We start from the raw sequence: 27,740 nt of genomic DNA, 5'->3' as shown, positions 1-27,740 counted from the left end.
AATCGAGAATCAAGTATAAAAAATTGACCCGAGAATTGGAATCGAAAATCGAATCGAAATAGAATCGATACCCAGCCCTAGTCTGCGCACTGTACACCGCAGGATTTTTGTAACCGTGCGTAGTAGCCTAGGAGATGCATTGCATTTTGTCGCAATGTGCAAGCGTTGAACGCCTGTGTACACGTACGAGTCAAATTAGCTATGTTTTACAAGGCTGTGCGTTCCACCATGCGCGTTTGTTGGTGTACACGTAAAAAACAAACTATACTCCGGGCTAAAGCCATAGATCCAACAGCTAACACGATTTAGGCTAATCATGTTTATCATTTTGCATGTTTGACTGGAATTATTTGCTAGATTAATCTTGTTTTACTACAGTAGTTTAAAGGGATAGTTCACCCAAAAATGAAAATAATGTCATAAACGACTCACGCTCATGTCGTTCCAAACTCATAAAACCTCCGTTCATCTTCGGAACACAGTTTAAGTTTTATATTTAGTCCGAGAGCTTGTTGATCCTTCATTGAAAATCTACGTACGGTATACTGTCCATGTCCAGAAAGGTAATAAATACATCATCAAAGTAGTCCATGTCCAAAAAAGTTTTGGTCCAAAAACAACAAAAATTACAACTTTATTCAGCATTGTCTTCTCTTCCGCGTCTGTTGTGAAGCGCATACTCGAGACTAAAGTCACGTGACTGCAGTGACGCGGATGAAGTGTTATCCTCAGACATGTTTGCAAAGTTTTTTTTTTCAAACTTACAGCGTGCGTCTCCATTAGACTGTAAACGAAGCTCGGGCACAAAAAAAAAAACAGCTGGGGCGCACATAACACGTCAGCCGCGTCGAACTTCATCCGCGTCACTGCAGTCACGTGACTTTAGACTTTTCACAACAGACGCGCAAGTGAAGAAAATGCTGAATAAAGTCTGAATTTTTGAACACATTCAAACTGACTCACTGATGTCACATGGACTACTTTGATGATGTTTTTATTACCTTTCTGGACATGGACAGTATACCGTACATAGATTTTCAATGAAGGGTCAACAAGCTCTCGCACTAAATCTAAAACATCTTAAACTGTGTTCCGAAGATGAACGGAGGTCTTACGAGTTTGGAACGACATGAGAGTCATTAATGACATTATTTTCATTTTTGGGTGAACTATCCGTTTAATAAAGTCAGATTCCCCAAAAGAATGAGTACTTGCAGTATATTGTTTGGCAAAACCAAGAAGAACGTCCTATTTCATACCAGCAACGAAAACGGTCGGCCCTTTTTACCACCACCAAAATGAACCATATAAGAAGAGCATGCTGTAATAAAGTCGATTAATTGCCGCCCATGGCTATAACGTGGACATTGTGTGTAGATGGAAATATTTAATTTAGGCCAGCAGTGCTTGTGTTTGTTCCATTGGGATCAGGGGACAGTGGTGCGTCCCGTATGAATTAAGCAGTAAATGAGGAGCAGAAAAATAGGTAATTATGTTAATCTCACAAATGAATGAGGCACTGACCTCTCCCTTTAATTGATTTTATGCACCCGAATCATATTTATCTCTCTTTCGATATACATTTCCCATTAACATTTCTGATGTAATTAAAGGGTTTTATTTTGAAAAAAATAGCCCTGGATGCCGCGGCGAACGTAGAATCACTTTTATGACGCGCTAACAAGACAGCATTGTGAGTGTCCGCGGCCATGTTTTAGCTACGCCGCGCTTGCCCGCGCAAAGACCTTAAAGCTTAAATAGCCTCTATTCTTTAACCTTAATCACCACGTTGGCTCGCCGCATACTCTGCCTGACCGGGCGAGTTCCCTTTCTCGCTCTCATCTCTCGTTTTTGCACCCAATCAGCAAAAATTTAACTCGTCGTGGGCTTTGCTCCATATTAAACGGCTGATTATTGGTAATAAATACTTTTTTTAATACTCACTTATTACATAGGCAGTTTTCTTCCTCGGTTAATGAGTGTAATTTGATTTGCTTGAGAGATTACAGTCCCTACAGAATTAATGCGGCAATCCCGTCCCCTGGATTTAAAGACATCTTCGATTCTTCACAGGTCGTGTGCTACAGCGACGCTTGCTCTCTCACATAGCAGCTAATGGAGTTGAACAGCAGTCTGTCACCATGCCTTCCCTTCGCTATATAGCCGCCATGCCCTTGGTTCCTGCCTAGCTTGTTGTTTTGGGGCCCATTGCCATTTAAGTTTTAATACCAGTTGGCAAAACTAATGCTAGTGGATAGAGCTTGACTGCTATGATGGTATTTAACTTCAGGCAGCTGTCTTCTTGTACTTTATTCAGACCACCAGGTTTCAACTTTTGCGTTGATCAAAATGCAATTTGATGCAAAGTGTGTGACTATTATTTGTGTCAAACAGTCAATTTAATTTACTACATGTGGAGTCCGATCAAGGCATAGAAACATCTCAAGAAAGATCAAGAGAAATGGGAGGCACCTGATATAAATTTGATTAACTATGTAAATGTTTTTCTTTTTAATACATTTACAGACATTCCTAAAATCACCCCCAAAGCATTATGGGGTACAGAGTGTAGATTAATGAGAGAGATGGCTGTTAGTGAGGATTTGACTGCTTTACATCATGACAACGATGAAGAAACAGGAAGTAATGAGAAAACACAGTTCTTAAAGGATTAGTCCATTTTCTAAAAAAAATCCAGATCATTTACTCACCACCATGTCAATCAAAATGTTGATGTCTGTCTTTGTTCAGTCGAGAAGAAATTGTGTTTTTTTGAGGAGACATGCCGGGATTTTTCTCGTTTTAATGGACCCCAAAACTTAACAGTTTTAATGCAGTTTAAAACTGCAGTTTCAAAGAACTCTAAACAATCTCAAACGAGGCATAAGGGTCTTATCTAGCGAAACGATTGTCATTTTTGGCAAGAAAAATAAAAAATAAGCACTTTTAAACCACAACTTCTCATCTTCCTCCGATCCTGTGACGCGCCAGCGCGACCTCACGTAATACGTCATCACATCAAGAGGTCATGGATGACGTATGCGAAACTATGTCCTAGTGTTTACAAGTGTGTAGAAAGAGGACCATTGTTGTATGTTGAATGATACAAATTAATGTCTTTGTGTCAGTTTATTGTTTAAAATGGCAAATGTGCGTTTCATATATATAACACGTGACCTTTCCACGTCATTACGCAATTACATGAGGTCGCGCTGCCACGTCACAGGATGGACGAGAAGTTGTGGTTTAAAAGTGCATATTTTTTATTTTTCTTGTCATAAATGACAATTGTTTCGCTAGATAAGACCCTTATGCCCCGTTTGGGATCGTTTAGAGTCCTTTGACACTCTATATTAAACTGCATCAAATCTGTTACGTGTTGGGGTCCATTAAAGTCCATTAAAATTAGAAAAATCCTGGAATGTTTTCCTCAAAAAAACATAATTTCTTCTCGACTGAACAAAGAAAGACATCAACATTTTGAATGACATGGTGGTGAGTAAATTATTTTGATTTTGATTTTTAAGAAAATTGACTAATCCTTTAATGTGTCCCTACTAGAAGATACTGATCTTTTAGGGACATTTATAGGGTTGCATGCTCATATATTAAGTAGGTGTGAGCATACAGACAAAATGAGCATGTAGATGTAGCTTTTTTTAATCTTAGATAATCGCACACAATCAAACCACAAACGTTGCTTCCATTTTTTCAAAGAGCTGGCACAAATCCTTCTGATGGCACTTCATGTTTATCACACGTCTGCTGTGAGACTTTAGGTCTTTAGCTCCAGAGGTGTGATAATTTAGCGCTGAGGGAGCGTTTTAAGAAATTTATGTTGTATGTGTTGCCCGTCACTTTCTAATGACTGCTAAATGTTTTTTAAATAAGCACAGACAAGACATCTTCATTAATGCATTTGCTAGGAGCGTTCAAATCGAGATGGACTAGGATAGGAAGATGTACAATTTTAAAGGCAATGTTGAAAAACACGCCCATGAGTGTTTGACAGACCGGCAAGCACTTAAAGGAAAGCAGCTGTATTTATCTGAATGGCTGACTTTTGGTTGTATCAGTTTTGAGTAGCTCAAGCTAGAATAAGTTGTGGTATACTTTATACTTCACTTTTTTTGAAAATAGGCTTATTTTCCAGCTCCCCTAGAGTTAAACATTTGATTTTTACAGTTTTGGAATCCATTCAACCGATCTCTGGGTCTGGTGGTAACACTTTTAGCATAGCTTAGCATAATCCATTCAATCTGATTAGACCATTAGCATCGCGCTCAAAAATAACAAAAGAGTTTCAACATTTTTCCTATTTAAAACTTGACTCTTCTTTAGTTACATCGTCTACTAAGACAGACGTAAAATTAAAAGTTGTGATTTTTTAGGCCGATATGGCTAGGAACTATACTCTCATTCTGGCATAATAATCAAGGACTTTGCTGCCATACCATTGTTGCAGGAGTTGCAATGATATCACGCAGTGCCCAAAAATAGTCCCCTGCTATTAAAAGTTTCCAAGGGGACTATTTTCAGTCACTGTGTAATATCATTGCGCCTCCTGCAATCATGTTACAGCAGCAAAGTCCTTGATTATTACACCTTATTACACGGCTCTCTGGAATACTTGATTCTGATTGGTCAGTTGAGACATTTGCAGGTTCATTCTTTTCAAGTAATAACGGCTCCAAAGTAATAACGCATAGTCGGTACTACTTTTACGAGTAAAATCGCTCCGCGCCAATAAAGATTACTGTTTGGCGCCATCTTGTGACAAACACTGGACAACCACAATTAAGAATGGAAAATTTGGACATTAATTTTAACATGTACGGAAAAAACAAAACATTTAAACAGTGGCTAGAAGAACGAACAACGACAAGACACAGAGAGCTTACTGAGACTGAACTTGACAAAATAGAGCATGACAGCTATGAAGCCAACACACAAAAAAATACAGAATGGGCATTAAAATTTCTCAAAGACTGGCTAAAAAAGAAAAAAATGGAGACAGACAAGTATGAAGCAGAGGATCTTAATAAGGTATATTACGATCATTTTATGCATCTGTGCAAAGTTTCGCGGAAGGATAAAAATGTTAATTTAAAACAAATATGCCAATAAAATGTTTCAAATTCATATTCATGTCCAGTTTTTTTTTCTTATGTGGCAAGTAGCCATGTAATAAGTGGGATAATGCAAAGGCAGCCGGTAGTTATCGGGTAAATAAGCCCCTTCAGTGTGAAACAAGACCCTCCGCTTCGCATCAGGTCCTGATCACACTGTCGGGGCTTATTTCCCGATAACTACCGGCTGCCTCTACATTATCCCTTACAGAATGAGAGTGTAGTTCCTAGCATATCTGCATAGAACACCGCACCTTTAAATTTTATGTCGGCCTTAGTACACAATGTAACTACAGAGGGGTCAAGTTTTAAATAGGAAAAATATCAAAACTCTTTGGTTATTTTTAGCACAATGCTAATGGTCTAATCAGATTCAATGGATTATGCTAAGCTATGCTAAAAGTGGTCCGCCAGACCCGGAGATCAGCTGAATGGATGTAAAAATCTAATGTTTAACTCTAGGGGTGCTGAAAAATTAGCCTATTTATAAAAAAAGTGGAGTGTCCCTTTAAAAGATAAAATAGTCTGTCAAAACTCTGGTATGTTGTGTCCAAGGTATTGTTTGCAGTGCGACTAAGTGATGCTTTGTTCCAAAATATCGAATTTTTTACTTTTATATTTGATTTATCCATTGATTTCAATGCAGTAGATGTCTCCAGAATCTGTGTTGTTTATGACAAAAGCAATCTCTTTCTTTCACTCTCTATCTCTTTCACCCTTTCTCTCTCTCTGGTATAACATTACCAGGCTGGAATGAGTTGAATCTGTGATTCCCATGAAGCTCTATCCCAGCAACTCAATCCCAGACCATGGCCAATCGCACTGTGATATATCAGGAGTTTTCTCTTTGTGCACAACGCTACACCAGGATTTGACCTCAGTGTCTTCCTCATCCAAAAGTAGTACACACACACACTGATAAAGCTGTCTTTAGGTGAGATATGGGTATGAACGCAAAATAAGAGATGATTGTGTTTTTTTCTCGTTCAGTTATAGTGGCATTTTTGACTGATAAATCAATAATTCAGGATTTATGGTTGTAATAGGAGGTTCAGTGAAGGAAATGTGCAGGTTGACCGTCTCTGGTTAGTTGAATCTGGTTAGGCATGCAGAATAACAGATTTCGAGAGACCTGCAGTATCTGCTAAGAGCAGCCCACCACTTTCACGCTGATTCACTATTGTAATGACAACACGAGAAACTGAGCAAATTGTGACAAAAATCAAGGCCCTAAAATCTGCAAGTTTGACTCAGCACAAAGCTGTGTTTGCACGTGCCTCTTCTTTCTCACTATACAATCTGATGAAACATCTGATACATAAATGCAATAACCCTAAAAAACGAATAAGCTCTTAATTTTCTTGTTTTCCATATTGACAAATTAATTGCAACAGAAAGCAATGGTGCATATTCCCGAGTGTTGAATCCTCGAAAAGAACTAGTGTGTCCTGTCAGTCAGATGTGTTGAGCTATTTACATGTTTGTTTTAATGGCAATACAACCTCAGAAGTTCCCTTCAACCTTCCAAACACCCCCCATTTCCTTGGTTGGAAACCTGGAAATGTTGTTTTCCAGTCATAAAAATAGAAGATTTTCAAATACATTACTCATGGAAATTGCATTAGGAAATATATATTTGCTCAACTCTGAAATATTTGGTTATAAATGACTCTTGTTTGAGTGCAATTTCAAATGTATCCAGTCATCACGAAAGAGAAAATGTTTTGGGAACGTGCACCTTGTACAGAATATCTGTTATGTACGTTGCATAAAACCTCAACAGTTGTGGCATCGTTGAATTTAGCCAATAACACTGATTACTCCAGCACCAAACTGCATTTTTAACGGTACATATTTCTATGTGGCAGGTTCCTCGTCTCTCATTTCTTTCCCTTTTTTCTTTTACTTGTGGTTAATTCGTCTATTCTTATGAGTCATTTAGTTCTTTAATTACCGTAAGCAGCAGATGCACAATGGAGTATTAATGTGAGTAGGTTTTATGGCCACTCCATCACCGTGAGCCTGTGAAGTCTAAAGGCATAATTGACGTGGAAGAGAGCTCTGAGCCGGAGAGACAATATTTTGTGGACGCTTTTCCTGTATGCTAGAAGGATGTTTAGGCTTTTACATCACACTAAAGGGGCAATAAACACAATCATAATTTAATAGCTGGCTCGGTAGAGGGAATCTGGAATTGGGTACAATGTCTGTATTAAATGATGAGAGAAAGGTAAATTAAACGAAAAGGGAAAGTGTGTACAAATGTGACTGCTTTAGCTTGTTTGCACTCTTGTGTGTCTTCATATTAGTAATGGTCAGGATCACTGACTAGTCCTTCAATAGCTGACTGTGGGTTAATTTGCTGTGTATGCATTTTTTTTTATTTACTTAGGGCTTCAAGATATTGTAACTTTTTTTAAATCACGCATATCACAATATCTCATTTATGCATTTATCTAATCAACCAATCACATGGCAGTTGCTTCAATGCATTTAGGGGTGTGGTCCTGGTCAAGACAATCTCCTGAAATCCAAACTGAATGTCAGAATGGGAATGAAAGGTTATTTAAGCAATTTTGAGCGTGGCATGGTTGTTGGTGCCAGATGTGTATTTCACAATCTGCTCAATTACTGGGATTTTCACGCACAACCATTTCTAGGGTTTACAAAGAATGGTGTGAAAAGGGAAAAACATCCAGCGTGCAGCAGTTTTGTGGGCGAAAATGCTTTGTTGATGCTAGAGGTCAGAGGAGAATGGGCCGACTGATTCAAGCTGATAGAAGAGCAACTTTGACTGAAATAACCACTCGTTACAACCGAGGTATGCAGCAAAGCATTTGTGAAGCCACAACACGCACAACCTTGAGGCGGATGGGCTACAACAGCAGAAGACCCCACCGGGTACCACTCATCTCCACTACAAATAGGAAAAAGAGGCTTAAAATTGCATGAGCTCACCAAAATTGAACAGTTGAAGACTGGAAAATGTTGCCTGATCTGATAAGTCTCAATTTCTGTTGAGACATTCAGATGGTAGAGTCAGAATTTGGTAGAATGAGAACATGGATCCATCATGCCTTGTTACCCTGTGCAGGCTGGTGGTGGTGGTGTAATGGTGTGGGGGATGTTTTCTTGGCACACTTTAGGCCCCTTAGTGCCAATTGGGCATGGTTTAAATGTCACAGCCTACCTGAGCATTGTTTCTGACCATGTCCATCCCTTTATGATCACCATGTACCCATACTCTGATGGCTACTTCCAGCAGGATAATGCACCATGTTACAAAGCTCGAATTATTTCAAATTTTTTTGGAACATGACAATGAGTTCACTGTACTAAAATATATATTGCAGTGCCAGTTCCACTAAAATTGTGCATTGATTTGAAGGAAATCAACATAGATACAACTAATGGAGTGCTTAAGTCACGAAATGAAAACAATTAGACAAAAATTGTATTCAATTAAGTTGTTTAGATCAATGCCTTTAGTAATATCACCATGGAATGTTTGGGAATGTGTGACTTCCTTTTCCACCGAGGAAATCACATCAATCCAAAATCACAATATACATTTTTTGTATACTCTGAGACAGCCAGCTAACTTGATTTTGCAAATATGTATTTTTGTACATTCCTACATATATGCATCTTCATTTAACCCCACGAGAAAACAAGCCGGCATTCACGCACAGATCTCTGCATACATCACCTCGTGTGTGTGTCTGTTTGTGTATGTCTTCTCATGTTCGGATCTATGAATGGAGCCCCTCTCCTGCCATCTGTTGTTAAGCCGCTCCTGAGGCGGAGCTTCGGAAAGCAAACAAACTGCGAACTGAAGCTGTCAGAGGCGCATAGCTGAGACGACCCCCAGGCCCGAGGTCACGTATCCGTACCAGGCTCCACACAGAGCCCTGTTTACTCTCTACTACCTCCTTCATCATCTCTCTTTTCTTTCTCTCCCTTGCTCTCGTTCATCCATCAACAGTCACGCACCCCCCACACCCCCCGCCATCCACATGGAAACAAATGCAACAAACACGCGGACATTCATACCTCCACGTATTTTACTCCAAAGGAACGTTTGTCGTTCCCGAACATTAACGGCCATTGAGAAGAACTGGTTGCAAAGGCTTTTCTATTAAAAGACTGCGCTTATCTGCTGTAATCACTCACTCAGTCTTACATGGTCTGAGCACAGCAATTTGAAATGTTTAGCATTGTCATTAATATTAATAGATTGCTAGAAAAGCGCAACCATGGGAGGGACTGGTAATGGTTTAAAGTGGGTATATAACGTTGATTTATTTATGTATTCTACATGAATTAGTTTAGAAATCTAAACAGCGACCATGTTTCCAATACCGCTGTAATTCACAAGGTTTCAACGCGAGTGCTTGTTTTTCATGTGAAGAGGCTTTTTGGAAATTGCGTCAATTAGATTCTTAGCCGGAAACTGACGGCCCTCTTTTGCATTGCAGATAAATGTCCATTCTAGGAAATGAACGAAAGGAGGCAAATATTAGCGATAGAAAGAGAATCTCAATTCATCTAAACAGCCATGATCTTTCATACCTATATTGTCATGCCTGTGAAGAAGCTTTTCAATATGAATTTGAATAAACCAACACTAACACTGATAGTGAATGAAGACCGCCAATTGTTTCACAATTTAGTGCCTAGTATGTTAAAATAAATAACTTAACCAAAATTTTGAAGGTGCATTGTGTGACTTTTAAAAGGATCTTTTGACAGAAATGCAATATAATATATGTAACTATATTATCAGTAGCGTATAAAGACCTTACATAATGAACTGTATTGTTTTTATTACCTTAGAATGAGCCATTTTATCTACATACATCGCTGTAAGTCGCCATCATGTTTCTACAGTAGCCCTAAATGGACAAACTGTTTTACAGAGCGCATTTTGTCCCTATGTTATCTCAGACAATGACATGTTTGTCCTGTGGTGGCCACCATATACGTTTTGAAATTGAGGGGTGAGCTATTCGCAATCTCACCTCTAGATGGCACTAAAATGTACACACAACACCTTTAAATATAAATAAATCTTGGTACCAATGAGTGCATAATGTAGTACCTAAAGGTAGAGGTAGATCGATTAATCGGTTTTGCCTATTAATCGGCAAATGATAGTTTATTGGTGGAACAGTGTTGTTACGAGTTGCGTCTGTTTCTTCATATCATTGTTAATTAATCAATTTGCCAATTCTACCTCAGAAGTAAATCTTGGTACCAAAGAGTGCATAGTGTAGTACCTAAAGGTAGAGGTAGACCGATTAATCGGTTTTGCCGATTAATCGGCAACCGCTAGTTTATTGGTGGAACAGTGGTTGTTACGAGTTGCGTCTGTTTCTTCATATCATTGTGAATTAATTAATTTGCCAATTCTACCTCAGAAGTAAATCTTGATACCAAAGAGTGCATAGTGTAGTACCCAAAGGAAGAGGTAGACCGATTAATCAATTTTGCCGATTAATCGGCAACCACTAGTTTATTGGTGGAACAGTGGTTGTTACGAGTTGCTTCTGTTTCTTCATATCATTGTGAATTAAATAATTTGCCAATTCTACCTCAGAGGTAAATCATGGTACCAAAGAGTGCATAATTTAGTACCTAAAGGAAGAGGTAGACTGATTAATCAGTTTTGCCTTTTAATCGGCAACCGCTAGTTTATTGGTGGAACAGTGGTTGTTACGAGTTGCTTCTGTTTCTTCATATCATTGTGAATTAATTAATTTGCCAATTCTACCTCAGAGGTAAATCATGGTACCAAAGAGTGCATAATTTAGTACCTAAAGGAAGAGGTAGACCGATTAATCGGTTTTGCCGATTAATCGGCAACCGCTAGTTTTTTGGTGGAACAGTGGTTGTTACGAGTTGCGTCTGTTTCTTCATATCATTGTGAATTAATTAATTTGCCAATTCTACCTCACAGGTAAATCATGGTACCAAAGAGTGCATAATGTAGTACCTAAAGGAATAGGTAGACTGATTAATCGGTTTTACCTTTTAATCGGCAAGCAATACTTTATTGGTGGAACAGTGGTTGTTACGAATTGCGTCTGTTTCTTCATATCATTGTGAATTAATTAATTGCTGATTAGATGTTGCATTAGCAGAGAAACAACAGCATGAACCTAAGTTTGTCGTTAAGGCTGACAGGACATTGATATTAGTTGTACTTTAAAAAATTACAAAAAATACACATAGATAAATGCAACCCAAATGTTTAATGTCATGATTATTACCATTGATTTGCATTAGTTTATATCCAGCTGGTTACTTTCATCCATGATTTGTCCATAGTTTAAGTTAATAATGAGAGAAAGCGAACTATATGCAGCTGTCAGCTGCGTAAAATCTGATTTCAGTTCTTTTTTATCATCACTGCTATACATCTTTTGTTATTTTGATTAGATAATCATTAAGTTTTAAAACAGAAGCAAGTAAAGTACATGACTACAAATACAATATACATTTATGTAATTTTAATGTTACCACTGTGAGTATTTTACAGTATTTACTTCAATACCTATTAATATAATAATTTTTGTATATACATTTATTTAATTTAGCACATTTTAGTATGTGGTTCAGTACTGTTGTTTTATTACATTTGTAATACATTTCAGCACTTGTTTGACTTTGAGTGTTTGAGTATCCAGTATCCATTTCAAAAACTATCGGTTGATTAATCGGTTATCGGCAAGTAGGGACCAACCTAGTTTTCGGTATCTGTAAAATTCGCTATCAGTTGACCTCTAGCTTAAGGTACATATTAGTGCATGAAAGATACATATTGGGACATTTTTAAAGGGTACTGCCCCAGTGACAGCAGGGGCCATTTTAAACAGTGTTTTCCATAAAACACAGAAGGGAATAATAGTATAATATTTACATTGCTGTTATCTATACAGTAAAGGTTAATTGGGGCTGTCAGACTTTAAAGATGACAAAAAGCACCATTAAATTAAAGTATTCAATGCATTTTCCAAAACTATACAGTAGCTTTTTGTGTGATGCATAAATATGTCATTTATTTACTTGTACCTGTGTTAAATGAATTACACTAGCACACATAATGTCTCTTATGTGACATGAACTATGTGGCAAAAAATAGTCTACTTAGTTTTTTGATCTAGATATAAAACCTTCTCAGTAAGCCCTCAGGAACCAAAAAGTCAATGTAGTAACTGTGACATTTAAGACAAAGCCCTTCAGCCCTGTAGAAAACAAGATGTGGTCAGTGCAACAGTGTTAAGCGCTAACTTATTAGCAGTCTTTTCTGTGGGTCATGTCTGAGGACCCTGATCTCCAGACCTCTTAACGCTGTGTAAACAGCCCGTCTACTTCACAGTGGCCACTGGGATATAGTTTCACCTGTGCACACATCTTTCCCCAATTAAAGGCCCGATTAGTTTAGGCCATTTCACATTCAAGGTCTTCCCTGCCACTGCGAGGGGCGCGTTGGTGAATGGAGAGACACTTGCACAGAACCCTGCATAAATAAATACTGCCTCATCTTTCATAGTCAGGTCTCCTTTTTACAAGAAACTCACAGAACGGATCCCTCGGATGCTGACACGAGCTGTTGTCTTTACATCTGTTGAGCGTTTACTGAAAATTTTTGTGAAGTGTTTTTTTTATTTATTTCTCTTTTATCATTTTATCATTTAACAGATCAGTTTTCTCACGTGCAGTGTTTGTTATTTTGCTAATCTCTGTGGTTAATTGACACCTTTTACGGGTTAACCACTCTAAGGCAAAATAAAAGCGTCTGAAAAAAGTTATTTTTTTTAAGTTGATTTTTGTATTTACAGGTACATCATTGTCTAGAATAGAGAAAAAGCTGTTGATCCTTTCCACTGTTATTGTCATGCCCAGGTGGAATAACTGTGGAATGGAATTACAGTTGGTAAAATATGTGACCCTGGACCTCATAAGTAGCACATTTGTAGCAATAGCCAAAAATGCATTGTATGGGTCAAAATAATAAATTTTTATGCCAAAAATCATTAGGATGTTAAGTTCATGAAGATGTTTCATGAAGATATTTTGTATTTTGCCTACCGTAAATATATAAAAAAATTATTTATCATTAGTAATATGTGTTGCTAAGAACTTTAAAGGCGATATTTTTTTGCATCCTTAGATTCCATATATAAATTTTTGAAGAGTTTAAAAAGTATTTTTTAAAGTATTAAAAGGTAAATTCTTAATTTTACGCAATATCCACCGTGTTATTCTGTCATCTTTTCTCCATTTTTTCCAAACCGCGACAAACGTCAGTCCTCATTCTCTGCAGAATGCAATAAATCTGCTCAACCAATCACAGCACACCATTTCACGCATTGTAAACAATAATGGCGGTGCTTTGAATACACACAGAATCCGAATTTTTCTCATCTACTTTGTACTTTGTGATCAACAAACAAACTAAAACAAAATAATAATTTCGATCACATTGATAAACCTGTGGTGGTTTTCTGTGGCGGGAAAGAAACATAAGCCATCAAAATCTAATGATGTATGTGAAAAGGCACTTAAGCAAAGGAAAAATATAGGCTGTTGCTTGTTCTCACACGACAGCATCAAGCTTCATGCTAACACATTGACCCCAGAGGATCTTATGAAAAACTTTCCTTTTTTTTAAGTTATGTTTTTGGACCGTTTTTTTGCCTTTATTAGATAGATAGTATGGTAGGAGAGGACAGGAAAGTATAAGGTGGAGAGAGGGGTACGGGATCGGCAAAGGACCTCGAGCTGGGATTCGAACTCGGGTCGCCGAAAGTGCGTTTGCACCATATGTCGGAGCTAGGGCTTGGACAACGCGTCGACGTAATCGACGACGTCGACGCAAAAAATACGTTGACGCAAAATATGCGCGTCGATTCGTCAGACCCAAAAAGGCAGCGCCGTAGAGTAGTAGCAACGCGAGTGGCTTCAGTCCACGCCGGTTTCACACAGCAAGTGTGAGCAGTACGTGCGGCGTGTGTTTTTTTCAGCGCCCATGTTAACAAGCATGCACTCCACCTTATGAGCAGCGCGAGCTCGCGGTTCTGTAGCAACAGTGCTGCAATCGTTTCTGCGTCGGTTCTGCTGCGCTGCTCACGCTCAATTAAAGTGAAAGTGCTATGTTTATGGTTTAAATGCTCGTGGATTTACGCGAAAAAGTGTCATTTTACCATAAAATCATGAATGTGATGCCAAGTGTGTTTTAAACAGTCATTTGAGCAATTTAACAGAAAGCAATGAAATATGTCACTGTTGCAAGAATACTGCGCTTTCATTCACTCTCTGTCCAGCAGTAAATGAATCCTCATCTATCTTAACAAACTTAAGAGAAAGAGATTTAATAATATATGTGTTTCTTAAGTCTATAATTGTGTTTACATCTGTCATTAAATGGACTAGAACAGCACAAAAACAATGTGGATTAAACAAATCAAGTTATAAAAATTACAACGACCATCAAAGGCACATTGAAGGGGTTTTGCTCATAAATGCATGTAAAATAAAGTAATTTGAACTTGAGATTTTTATACGGTTACTAAACTGCATAGTATACACTGCAAATGCTTTATTAAATGCTACCTCTGACTAAGAATGCATTATTTTGTACTTGTATAGTCTTTTATTATTTTGAAATTTTAATAGCAATAAACATATATTGAAATGTTTACATTCAGATATGTAAATCAACACATATAAATTGCTATTAGTTAATTAATAGGGAAATAATCGAGAATCGAATCGGACTGATAAAATGAATCGTTAGATTAATCGATGCATCGAAAAAATAATCGCTAGATTAATCGTTTAAAAAATAATCGTTTACCCCAGCCCTAGTCGGAGCACTTGCCCACTACACCATCGGCTCCGACAACTTTCCATTATTTTACTCGGAAGTCAACGAAAATCAAGGACCAAAACACTTTACAGCTGATCGCTGTTAAAAAAATGTAGCGACGACATCCCAAGGATGACAGCAGCAATGACATTGTTCTTAATATTACAAAGTGAGTGTTTTGATTAATGCCGTTAATGTTTATTTTTTTAATCAGTGTATACCACTAGTCAACTAAATGAATATAACATGGCAAAGATGAATGCACATTTTTATATCGATTCAATAGATTTATAGCATTTTGAAAAAAAATTTGAATTTTTTTTATAATAAATCTTTTAAAATGAAATTATAAATTTGAATTTTTAATGTTATTATAACCTAAAGTTGCTATGTGAAAGTTGGTAACAGAAAAAAGTGGTTTTCATTTTGTCACTTTCTTGGAGAAAACACAATTTTACCGAAATTAGTCAAAATGGATTCATTGCATTTTGAAACCAAACTCTTTATTTTTATCTTGGCCAAATATTTATCTATCCTAACAACCCATACATCCATGGAAATCTTATTTTAGGGTCACAAAAATTGACCCTTATGGATTTGTGGTCCCTGGTCACATATGGTAAAAAACTGAGAGTACTTTATGAAAGACAAGCATTCTGCAGAAATCTGTAAACTACACATGTTGATCTTTTGTGAAAACATGGCCCAGTTGTCGAGCATATTGTCCCACTATGTCACAATAAGAAGCAGTGAATAAATAGCCTTTTATATGTGACAACTGTGCTCGAATACACTGCATATGCCACACAACGGCATGTAAGGCACGGCTGTTGACATAAAGGTTTGGAAGTGTGAACTTTGCACACAGGAGAAAAAGGTGGTTGCAGATGACAAGAAGGAAACATTGTCGCTGTCAGCGATAAGACCGGAGACCTTGTTGGGTTTCTGGGGGTTGTTTCTAATCGCAAACACCTGGAGGGGTTATCATGTGTGTTTGTGCGGCCATGGCATCAAATAACACTAACAAGGAATTTTAATGAACGCTTCTCAAGACGTCAAACATCCGACGCACGAGTCTCTTTCAAGCAGTGTTATGCCATAAGAATGTAAAAGGACTAGACAGCCACCGCTGACCTTTTCTTTTGCATTAAGTGATTTTAATGAATGTGTTTTCTTGGGTTTTCTCAACCTATCCGCTGTCATCAATATGTATTTTTGCTGATTAGCATCAAGGGTTGCCCGTAGCAGGGCGCATTTGAGTTTCTTCAGCGGATCAGTCATCTGTTAGCATTATCAGTCTTTGAACTGTTTTTGTATCTGATCAGTTCCACCTAATACGTCTCTTGATTCGCTATTGTAGCGGCCAGACAGCACGTTGTTCTCTTCACTTTAAACGCGCCTTCAGATGCCTGGCTTGTCATCGTCTGGCAGTTTATCGTGCTCGTGTCTGTAGCTGCTTTTAGCCTAGCGCGTCCATCAAACCCCGCTACCTTTGAATGCGAGATCAAAAGAAGATGAATTCCAGACGAAGGGAAGGAAAGGGAGAGCGCGAGGGGGCTGTTTGCGCGTGTGTAAACATCACAATGACAGCTCACAATGGGTTGCTTTAACGCGACGCTAGCCCTCCGCCAGTCAGCCACGCTCGCTAGCTTGTTAAACAACAAATAATTCCTGTGCCCGGGGCCCGCGCTCACCTCGGAAACGGCGCCGAGTTCATCCTCTCTCTTCTCATTAGTTTTGATCCCGACAAACTCTTTGAATCATCCCTGCGTTGCTCTTTTGTCTTAATTGCCTTTTTTCCGACATAGTCGATGAAGACGTATCTTTTAGCTAGCCACATTAAAAACAAGAAATTTGTTGTTTATTAAGCCTCTCGCCTGTGAAGTGTTATTAGATAAAAAAAGAAAACTTCTGAAAGCGTCCTCGGCAGGAAACAGTCTTGCGGTTAGCGTAGCCTAATGTTGGTTTATTTAGAACTATCTCTGCCTATCTCTGATTGATCATCGGGTTTGTTTGTTGACAACCTTTCTGACGCAATTAACAACTGAAAGCACCACTGAGTACTTCATGTCCTCATCTTGAAGTGTCTCAATATCACATCCTGTTGACTCAAATATCGTTTTTCCAGCACCATCAACCCTCTTCATTCGCTGTGTGAGCCTACCGTGTCATAAAAAGTTTCTGTGTAAACAAAGCTAGTTTGTTTATGCAGTAATCTTCATCGTACGGTTGAGGGAGCGCGTTTTACGTTTCGTCTGGCTTAACCACCAGAGCCGAGAGTGAGAAAGTGAGTCGTAGAAAAGTCTTACAAGTTATGGGAGAAAAGGGTTTGACTCATTTCACCGGTTTTATCGTGGGCCGTGACGGTCTTTGCAAAATGCTGGAAGAGAGCACCTGTAAGGAAACGCATGAATTAGTCAAATTTACACGTGGTTTTGCAATTTATGTTTCTTTTAAGACTTTGTTAAGTCAGTATATATGGAAATGCGTAATATTCAAATTTTCCACTTTGCATTATGGTTTAAAAATAAAAGAACGTGTAAAACTACTTTCATGCATTTGGCAGGCACTTGATCACAATGTGTGTTACCTGGGAATCAAAACCTATGACTTTGGTATTGCTCCAATCTTTACCAGCAATAAAAAACACTGATATTTTCCAGCTTAACTTTTGCTAAATCCTGCAACCTTGTTCCAAAATTACACCTGTCCACATCTTTATTGTTCACACGCAAGATGAAGTTTCGGCCCATTCATGGCAATGCGGGATTTTAGTGTCATATTCTCATGCATATTTAATTAGGCTTCTATAAATAGGGTATTTAGTTGAGGGCGCCTGGCCAGTCAGTGTGGGAGGGGAGAGCAGGGTGTAGGCAGTTTTTGGGTGAGAAAGTGGTTTAGGGACTGTCCCCTTTTTATAAACCTTCGTCATATTGAACACGGCACAGGTCAGCATGGAAATAATGCTCTTTTATTGATTTATTGTAGTCCTTTATGTTTTGAAGTGTTTTTCCATGATACCGCTGGTATGTAAATCATTGTGTGAGGTGTGTTTATGTGTGTCAATACATTAAATGGGCAATAGACATTTTTATGTAGTATTAAACTTTACAGTTGTGCAAAACACAGTCATATTGATTTTTGCATTTTCAACACCTTTTACACTGATTGTTTGAAGTGATTCATTTCTGATTTTTTCCTCTCAAGTGGCACAGATCGGATATGACCCATGTATGTGTAAAGCAGGAAGAAAACGCATAGATTCCGATATTCTCTGATCGGTTTCAGGCCTCATTGATATGTGGAAATAAACCGGATATGAATCGATACATGCATTCGCGTCCGTAATGCAAGCGGACAGATCAGATATTCCTCACGTGTCGTGCGTCATTGAAAATGCGATGCTGGCAAATGACGTCAACTCGGGTGGACACCACCCCCAAGACTCTTATTGGAAGCGCATCTTTGGCATGACGACACTTAGTGGAGTAATGTTGACGTTTTTTATGTCTTGTTACAGAACTAAAGCGCTAAAATCTTATATGTAATAATCAATTTGTCTGTGTCCATTGTGTATCACAACGTCTTAGTTCCTTTGTGGTTTAAGCTGTCCTGGGTCAGTATCCCTACCTTAAATTTATTTAAGGTGTTAAATTAGTGTCACTTCTGATATTGAATACGAGTCACTTTTAGAGATGATGTAAACAGGTCCTCCAAAAAAAAACTGAAATAGTCAACCAATCTGAATTGGGAATCAAGATCTGCCATGTACAGTAATGTGCAAAAGTCTAATGTTATGTACACACCAAACGCGGGGCATTGCGTTACTCGCGGGACTTAACTTCGTGTCATGCAAATTTTTCGCTCGAGTTGAATATTTTCAATTTGGGCAAAGATGCGCTTGAGGCAAATAACGCGTGCTTTCGTGGCAAACGCACTGCCTATATCACGTCATCCGCAACCCACCCCCTCCCCCCCCCCCCGCGCGAGGATGCATCTGATTGCGTCTTTTAGGGCTGTCAAAAGATTAATCGCGATAATTGCATACAAAATAAAAGTTTGTTTGCGCTTAAAGCCACACTAAAGAGTTTTTGCTCTTTGCTCCCCCTACAGGTTAGAAGCGGAATTGTCCATTACCATTGTCGTAAATATTTCAGCATAGCTGGCTCTTATTGGATTGTAGGTCTGCTGTAAAGCAAGTTTTTGTAGTTTTCGCTCGAACTACAGGACCGCGACCCGACTGTTGGAAACTTCTTTAGTGCGGTTTTGGCCGATAGAGGGCTGCAAAGCGAATGTGAGTGCCGTTTACCCTGTTTCGAGTGGATGAACGACTGAAACGTTTTTGGAAACGGTATTTTAAGGTAAAAAAACTCTGGTGTTGCTTTAATATATATTTGTGTGTGTATTTTGTGTAATTATCATCTATATATAAATACACATACATGCATACATTTAAAAAAAATTGTTTATGTATATATATTTTTATTTATATATAATATAAAAAAGATTAAAATCTATATACATATTTATATACATGTAAATGTTTGTTAAATACATATATATATATATATATATATATATATATATATATATATATATATATATATATATATATATATATATATATATATTATGCAAAAACAAACTTTTATTTTGTATGCGATTAATCGTAATTAATCTTTTCACAGTCCTAGCGTCTTTGCATTGACTTTATATGCAATCTACTCGCACAAATCGTTGAATTCACGTTTGGTGCGTATGCCCCATTAGGCCACCATGCCAGAATTAGATTTGTTGTTTTTGCAATGTTATAAAGATCATATATAATTGTTTCTCAGTCTCTTTAATAGAATACATCCAGAAAATAAAGGAAATGTGTATATAGTATTAAAAACTGTTGTGTCATATTTTTAGGGTAAACTCCACTTCCACTTGAGCAATAGCAGGAAACTGCAGGATCTCTTAAACATAAATAAAATTAAATCATTATTTGTAATTTTAAAGAAATGAGTCTTTTTACTTCATTCTGCTGAAAATGCTCAAGATGTGTTTAGTTCCAAGAGCGGTCACACTAGACACCGACGATGCCTAAAGAAGACATTTAGTCCTGAATTTTTTTTTTGTACATACTATTTCCTGTATTTTTGTATCTTAATAAAATAGATTGAAACTTCTAAAACAACAAGTCTGGTTGTGGTGGTGGCCTAAGACTTTTGAACATTACTGTAAATTCAACCATAAAGATGCCTAGGTGCTTTTGATCACCCAATAGGCATCATGTGCTGATGCTTTATTCTGCATGAAACTTCGTGATATCACAATGTTCGCAGTTTCAGTATTTTTTTTTTTTGGACTGAAGAGGAAGTTTTGAGTCATGAAAGTCACAGTACAGGTGTGCATACGTATATAGCACATGGATTTCTAAAACACAGATCAGAAAACAGACAATGTCAAGTGCTTTCTCATTTGTAAGTCTAAATGAAGAAATGTAAAATCGTTTTCCAGTAAAAAATAGCTATAGCTAATATCATAGGCAAATGTACTTAAAATGCAAAGCACTTGTCAGAGCTTATCTAAAATAAAGTCGCACTTATTGTATTGTAAAATGTTTTTCCATCACTATAGTAACCTTATCGCTTTAGATTTTTAATACAAATATATGAGTATTAATGTGATGCAGTGTAGTGCAATTTGTTGTGTGTGTCCGTAGTGTGGACAGTCACTGTCAGACAGCACAAAGTGGCTCCTTGTAGCCTGTTATTATATTCCTTCCTTATGATGTCATCCCACAAGTCCAGTGCATGAGGAGGTCAAACACTCACACACACACACACAAACAGCTGGGTTCTTTAGCCGAGCGTCTCGCTTCGCAATTTTTTTTCAAACTCCTCGAAAGTACAACCAGACAGGAACCCTTTCCTCTACTACCATCCCACTCTCTTACAAAAATGAAATCTCACTTAAAGGCGACCCATGTGTTTTGCACGCTTTCCTGAATCTTCATGTGCCTAATAACAAGGTGCTAATATCAGATAATAGAGTCTGAACTCCACCCACCGAGAAGCCCAGAAGTTTTGAATGTTCCTGCGACTGTTTGTTGAATTGTAGGAGTTTTTAGTACGATGAGGGTGGAAAGAATGAAGCGAGTTATTTACTCAGATGGTTCTCTGGTGTAGGTGTGAGTCTCTGCCCCTGCTGCTCTGTGGGAACACGCTGCTTGCTTTTCTTGGTATTGGTGCCTTTTTTTTTTTGCTCGACTGGAGAACGCTTTTTTCCCAGTAACGCTGTTGCTTTTGTTTGCTCTGGATGCCATGTCTGATTATTTATGGTGAGGGGGAAGGGAGTAGTCCAGGCAGTAAACATGTGACTGAACTGTATTTTGTTTTCCATTCTGAGGGCCGTGTCCTCTGACAGATATTTTGAAGGCTAATAAACCTTTTATTTGCTTTATGAAGAGGGAAGGGAGGGGGAAAGAGACAAATAGATAAAGAGAGGAGAGAGAGGCAGTGTTCAGAATTGCATACAACTCTTACATACAACTCTTACAATTAATATGTGTACTGCGCACGGTGTGTATGTGTTTTGTATGCGTTGAATATCCAGATGGCCCATTACAGTTTATATCCCATAATGCATTGCACTAAACCTGCTCTTCCATTTACAGTGTTACGAATGATGCAGAAGTAATATAAACCAGAATTTTAACATCACTTGTTGATTCACTGTTTAATCAGACAGTTAAAGAGCACCTATTGTCCGATTCACAATTTTACATTTCTTTTGGTGTGTTAGTGTGTATCAGTAAATGTTAAAGGAATATTCCATTTTCTTAAAAGAAAAATCCAGATAATTTACTCACCACCATGTCATCCAAAATGTTGATGTCTTTCTTTGTTCAGTCGAGAAGAAATTATGTTTTTTGAGGAAAACATTGCAGGATTTTTTTCATTTTAATGGACTTTAATAGAGCCCAACATTTAATACTTAACTCAACACTTAACAGTTTTTTAACGGAGTTTCAAAGGACTATAAACAATCCTAAACGAGGCATAAGGGTCTTATCTAGCGAAACGATTGTCATTTTTGATAAGAAAAATAAAAAATATCCACTTTTAAACCACAACTTCTAGTCTAGATCCGGTCGTGATGTAACTCCACGCAATACGTCATGACGTCAAGAGGTCACAGAAGACGAACGCGAAACTCCGCCCCAGTGTTTACAAATGTGTTGAAAGAGGACCGTTCCTACGTTGTTGTATGTCAACTGATACTAATTAATGTCTTTGTGGCAGTTTATTGTTTAAAATGGTCCGCAAATGTGCGTTTTATATATATGTAACACGTGACCTCCCTACGTCACTACGCATTTACGTTAGGTTGCGCTGGACCGGACCTAGACGAAAAGTTGTGGTTTTAAAGAGCATATTTTTTGTTTTTCTTGTCAAAGATGACAGTTGTTTTGGTAGATGGGACCCTAATGCCTCGTTTGGGATCGTTTGTGGACCTTTGAGACTCGTTTGAAAAGGGCTGTTGAGTGTTGAGTTAAGTATTAAATGTTGGGCTCTATTAAAGTCTATTGAAATGGGAGGAGTCCTGCAATGTTTTCCTCAAGAAACTGCAAATTTCTTCTCGACTGAACAAAGAGGGACATCAACATTTTGGAGTAAATTATCTGGATTTTTCTTTTAAGAAAATGGAATATTCCTTTAACAATATGCAAAACTTACAAACCCCAAAGTAAACAATGTTATCGTCTCCAACGTAAATCTCTTTTCTTGGACTACAAGAAACACGCGGATTGTATGCAACAGTTTACTTCATTGGTGATGTAGATAAAGCCGACAGTATCACAATTCTTCCCGCTAACTCCTGTTAGCATTGCAATGTGCGCAAATCTTTCAAACATGGTAAGGAGCGTCACATTTCAATCACAACGTACAGATTAGCTGACCAATCAGGGACAAAGAGCTTTTCAAATCCATGTGTTTTAGGAAGAGAGTGAAATCTAGAGCTACAAAAGTGTACGGTATTTGGAAAATAATGTGTTTTTTTAAACATAAACCATGCGAATACACAAAATAACGTTGTTTTTTAGCAATGAAATAGGTGCTCTTTAAGGCATTTAAATGAACATTTGCATTAAAATGTTGACTGATTCTTTGAGTCATCACTTTTTATCCCATCCGTACAAAATTCAGTAAAAATATTTTCATTACCTGCTTTCTTTCAGTGTTGACCTTGCCTGTTTTTTTGTTTTTTTGGCAACTGATTATTACACATGTGAGTAACAGTAACTGTAAAATTGTTTGAAGTCAGCAGAGATGGAAAACTGTTGCGTTGTGCCCAGCTTTGTTATCAGTGAGCCAAGAACAAGGCATCACTCGAATCCTTGATGTGCAACAGGCCTGTTCTCAAGGGATGGTTTTAACCCCCGAACACAAAAACACAACACTATAAAAACTGTTTTTCATGAACTTTTGTTTTCTCACACTGTTTTTCTGTCTTGTTTTTAATCTCACTCAGGCCTTACAAGTTGCTCGGCAGATCCTTCTCCGACAACAACAACAGCAGAGCGGCGCCCACAAGTCCCCCAAAAACAATGAAACACAGCCTGCACCACAGGTATGTCTGCGCTTTATTTCGATTTCGGGGCTCAAAAGTTTTCAGTTGTTTCATTCAAATATTAACTTTGTCTGAGAGATATTTTTTGTTCTTTAAACAAATAAAAACAATACCAATGAGTTAATTGAACCACATATTATATAGGGGAGCATAGCACAGATCATTTGTGACGCTGGACCACAAAACCAGTCATAAGGGTCAAATTTGTGAAATTGACCACTTAAAGACTTAAAGGATTAGTCCATTTTCTTAAAAAAATCCATATAATTTACTCACCACCATGTTATCCAAAATGTTGATGTCTTTCTTTGTTCAGTGAGAATAAATTATGTTTTTTGAGGAAAACATTCCAGGATTTTTCTCATTTTAATGGACCCCAACACTCAACAGTTTTAATGCAGTTTAAAATTGCAGTTTCAAAGGACTCTCAACGATCCCAAACGAGGCATAAGGGTCTTATCTAGCGAAACGTTGTCATTTTTGACAAGAAAAATAAAAAATATGCACTTTTAAACCACAACTTCTCGTCTTACTCTGGCTGTGTGACGCCCAGCGCGATCTCGAGTAAATGCGTAATGACGTCAAAAGGTCACGTGTTACATATGTGAAACGCACATTTGCAGATCATTTTAAACAATAAACTGACATAAAGACATTAATTAGTATTATTTCACATACAACAACGTCGGAACGGTCCTCTTTCTCCACACTTGTAAACACTGGGGCGTAGTTTCGATACGTCATCCGTGACCTCTAGACGTGATGACGTATTACGTGAGGTTGCGTGTCACACGACCAGAGGAAGACAAAAACTTGTGGTTTAAAAGTGCATATTTTTTCATGGTAAAAATGACGATCGTTTAGCTAGATAAGACCCTTATGCCTCGTTTGAGATCGTTTAGAGTCGTTTGAAACTGCTATTTTAAACCAGTTAAGTGTTGGGGTCCATTAGAGTCCATTAAAATGAGAAAAATCCTAATTTTCCTCAAAAAACATAATTTCTTCTCGACTGAACAAAGAAAGACATCAACATTTTGGATGACATGGTGGTGAGTAAATTATCTGGATTTTTTTTAAGAAAATTTGCTAATTCTTTAACTTAAAGTCTTGGAGTATTTGATTACAGGAATGTTTTGTCAGCATTCAAATCTGAGACGCAGCAAAAAGCGTTTGTTTCGTTGTCTAGGAGAAATAACAGAGATGTGTACACTACGGGCACTGACATAAAATGTGTGTGTGTTTGTGTGTGTTTATGTGAGTGATCAGGCATTATTTGTTTACATTTATACGGTCGGTTGGTGGCACAACATGAACGTGTCAAAGCTTGACAAACAGGAAATTAATGCAGGCAGGGCTGAAGAGGTGGCACATTAGGGTGTAGCGTTCTTTCATCTTTTACTGCAATCTAACAGTCTCTGTCTGTTTTTTTTGCACTTTATAAGCACATGGATATCCACTGCACTTGTGCGCTCATTGTTTAGTACAGTAAGGATGGCATTTGATTTCACATAAATTCTCTCTATAAAGGGGGCGCCCTGGAGCAGCTCTTCCTCTTGTCTCAGCCTCCAAGCTTTTTATTTGCCTAGCCTTTGTGATGCAAAGCAAATCCGGCCCTTTTCATTTCCCCATCCGCGCCTGTTTTAAAGAGAGCATCTAGCCGTGTCTGATGCAATATTTACGTTTATTTGAGATCATTCTCGCTCAGATCTTTATCTGTGTTTGAGAAAGGTGGATGTTGTTTGTTTCATGGCAGGATTGCAGGAGACCAAGGGCCATATTTGTTGATTAAGACAGATCTCTGTGTTAGGTGCATGAGCCTGTTTATGTCTGTATGGCGTTTTAATTGTGTTTGCCAAAGCAAGCATCACTTACTGTTATTCATAAAATCTTATATTAAAATGACCTATTATAAAACTCAACCTGTACTGTTTATACTATGGTCATTCTTGATAATCTTTAAATCTTAAGGAAAGATGTACAATCGAAGATATTGGATATAACAAATTGAGCACTGCTATAGTGGACAATGCAATGCTTAAAGCAACACTAAAGACTTATTGCTCTTTGCTCCCCCTACAGGTTAGAAGCGTAATGTTCATTACCACTGTCGTAAATACTGCAGCATAGCTGGCTCTGATTGGATTGTAGGTCTGCCGTAAAGCAAGTTTTTGTAGTTTTCACTCGAACTACAGGACCACTACCCGACGGTTGGAAACTTCTTTAGTGCGGTTTTGGCCGATAGAGGGCTGCGAAGCGAATGTGAAAGTGCCATTCACCCTGTTTCTAGTGGATGAACCACTGAAACTTTTTTGGAAACGTTATTTTAAGGTAAAAAAACTCTTTGGTGTTGCTTTAATGTTGTCGCCTTCCTATTAAATAAACCAATCATGAGTCGCACTTGCCAACCTGTGTACATGGTCAGTAGCTGAAAAGACCTTGAAAGAAAGGTGTTATTTAGCGCAATTTGAGCTTAAGAAACAAAAGTTATGGTATACAAGTTAATTGTTGCTCAGAAATATGTTGATTTATGTTGAACCAATTTTAGAGCTATCAGTCTTTCCTCATTCAAGTATAAAGTGTTTAGTCTTGCATGACTGCAATGCATGCCCGGAGGCGTTGCAAACATGACTGCTTACTGGCGTGACTTCTTTGAAGGGACTTTGGTACAACCACTTATAATTGTTTAGTAAATAGTAATTTTTGATGTTCTGCATAGCAACCACCATTAATACCTTACCAACCGTATAGCAACAAGAGATATTCAAATCATCTTTGCAACCTCATACGATAGCAATGCCCTGGTGACCACCCACAACCCTGTAGTTGTATGCAAATTATTTTCACATTTTCCAGAAAATATAAACATCTGTTTTTGATTGCCATTGTACCACATCATTAACAGGTAATTTCTCTAAAAGAATGTGAAGACGACACTGCAAAAATGCTTCGGGGTGAAATACGGCAATGATGACCTTTAGTTTCCATGTCAATTTGTCAGGATTGAGATAACGTCGGAAGGATCAAGCTAAACAGCTTTACTCATCCGGACTGTTAGAACATAGAGGAAGAGCAGCTTTTGCAGACAAAGACGAAATTAAAATTCTAATTTATTAATGTATACAGAGAGCATGGCCAACCTGTCAGTCAAATCAGTGCAAAGAAAGCATCTGTGTTGTTTCGGTCATTTACCCTTTTTCTTTTTTTAACTAAGGCTCTTTTGCAAAGAAATACTAGCGTAGGGGAGAGCGCTTTTTGGTTTTGGCTCAATCATTTAAAATATATTTGAGTTTGATTAATTATACTTTTACATAAGCAACGTACACATCTCTGCTACAAATTAACATTTGAAGTTTGTTTCTATTGCTTACCATTCTTGGACAGTTACACCAAACGGGACAGAATTGCAAACGTTACAACTTACCCCATAGGTGGGGTTAATTGTAACAGGGAGGGGGTTAGTTGTAACACTTGCTAAAAATTTACTTTGCAGGCAAATATTTCAATACTATTTTGTCTATACTTGAAGTGGATACTGTTTATATATCTGTCTATAATAGACAGGTATCCACAACGTATTCATTCATCCAGCCCTTTTCTAACAATAGTTCAATCATAAATGGATATAAATGTCTAAATATGTGAGAAAAAGCAGCACAATTATGACAAAACATTTTTTGCGACCCAGACTGTAATAACCATACTACAGTTTCAAAAATTAAATTCTGAGATAATGAGCATCAAAGTCTGATTTTAGCCATTCATTTTATTGTGATTTCAATCTTTGACGTGACCTTATTCAATCAATATTAAAGATATGAACAAAAATACATTTGACACACGATTTTTGATAAGACAGGCACATTTATTTTGTTGGCAGCCAGCAATCATTCATGTGTAGGCTATTTAAAACAACAGCAAGAATTACGCTAACAATAGCTGTTTTCATATCATAAGTGCTGAGGGGTTAGTTGTTACACAGCGTTACAATTAACCCCGCTTGGTCAAAATATTTTCAAGCCCACCAAAAAAGTTGCTAAGAGCTGCAGACATATTTTAAAACGATGCTATGTTTTAGTCAACAAGACACTGATGAATATGACATAGCATTGGATTTG

The 27,740-nt window shown here is 37.7% G+C and overlaps 1 protein-coding gene across 10 annotated transcripts in view; it reads left to right on the top strand.

Moving 5' to 3' along the window:
* foxp1b (forkhead box P1b) overlaps positions 1–27,740 on the top strand; it is a 246,457-nt gene that overhangs the window by 140,809 nt on the left and 77,908 nt on the right. For all 10 annotated transcript variants that reach the window (XR_008646236.2, XM_055212476.2, XM_055212472.2 and 7 more), the window contains one exon: positions 23,527–23,625. Coding sequence is in view for 9 of the 10 variants with exons in the window: in XM_055212476.2 (XP_055068451.1) it covers positions 23,527–23,625 (99 nt within the window). In the remaining variant the exon portion in view is untranslated. The remainder of the gene's footprint in view (positions 1–23,526; positions 23,626–27,740) is intronic.

The sequence above is a fragment of the Misgurnus anguillicaudatus genome, chromosome 8 (assembly GCF_027580225.2).
Source record: "Misgurnus anguillicaudatus chromosome 8, ASM2758022v2, whole genome shotgun sequence".
NCBI lineage: Eukaryota > Metazoa > Chordata > Actinopteri > Cypriniformes > Cobitidae > Misgurnus > Misgurnus anguillicaudatus.
The sequence above is the reverse complement of the archived record's forward strand: the minus strand, read 5'-3'. Positions and strand labels throughout refer to the sequence as shown.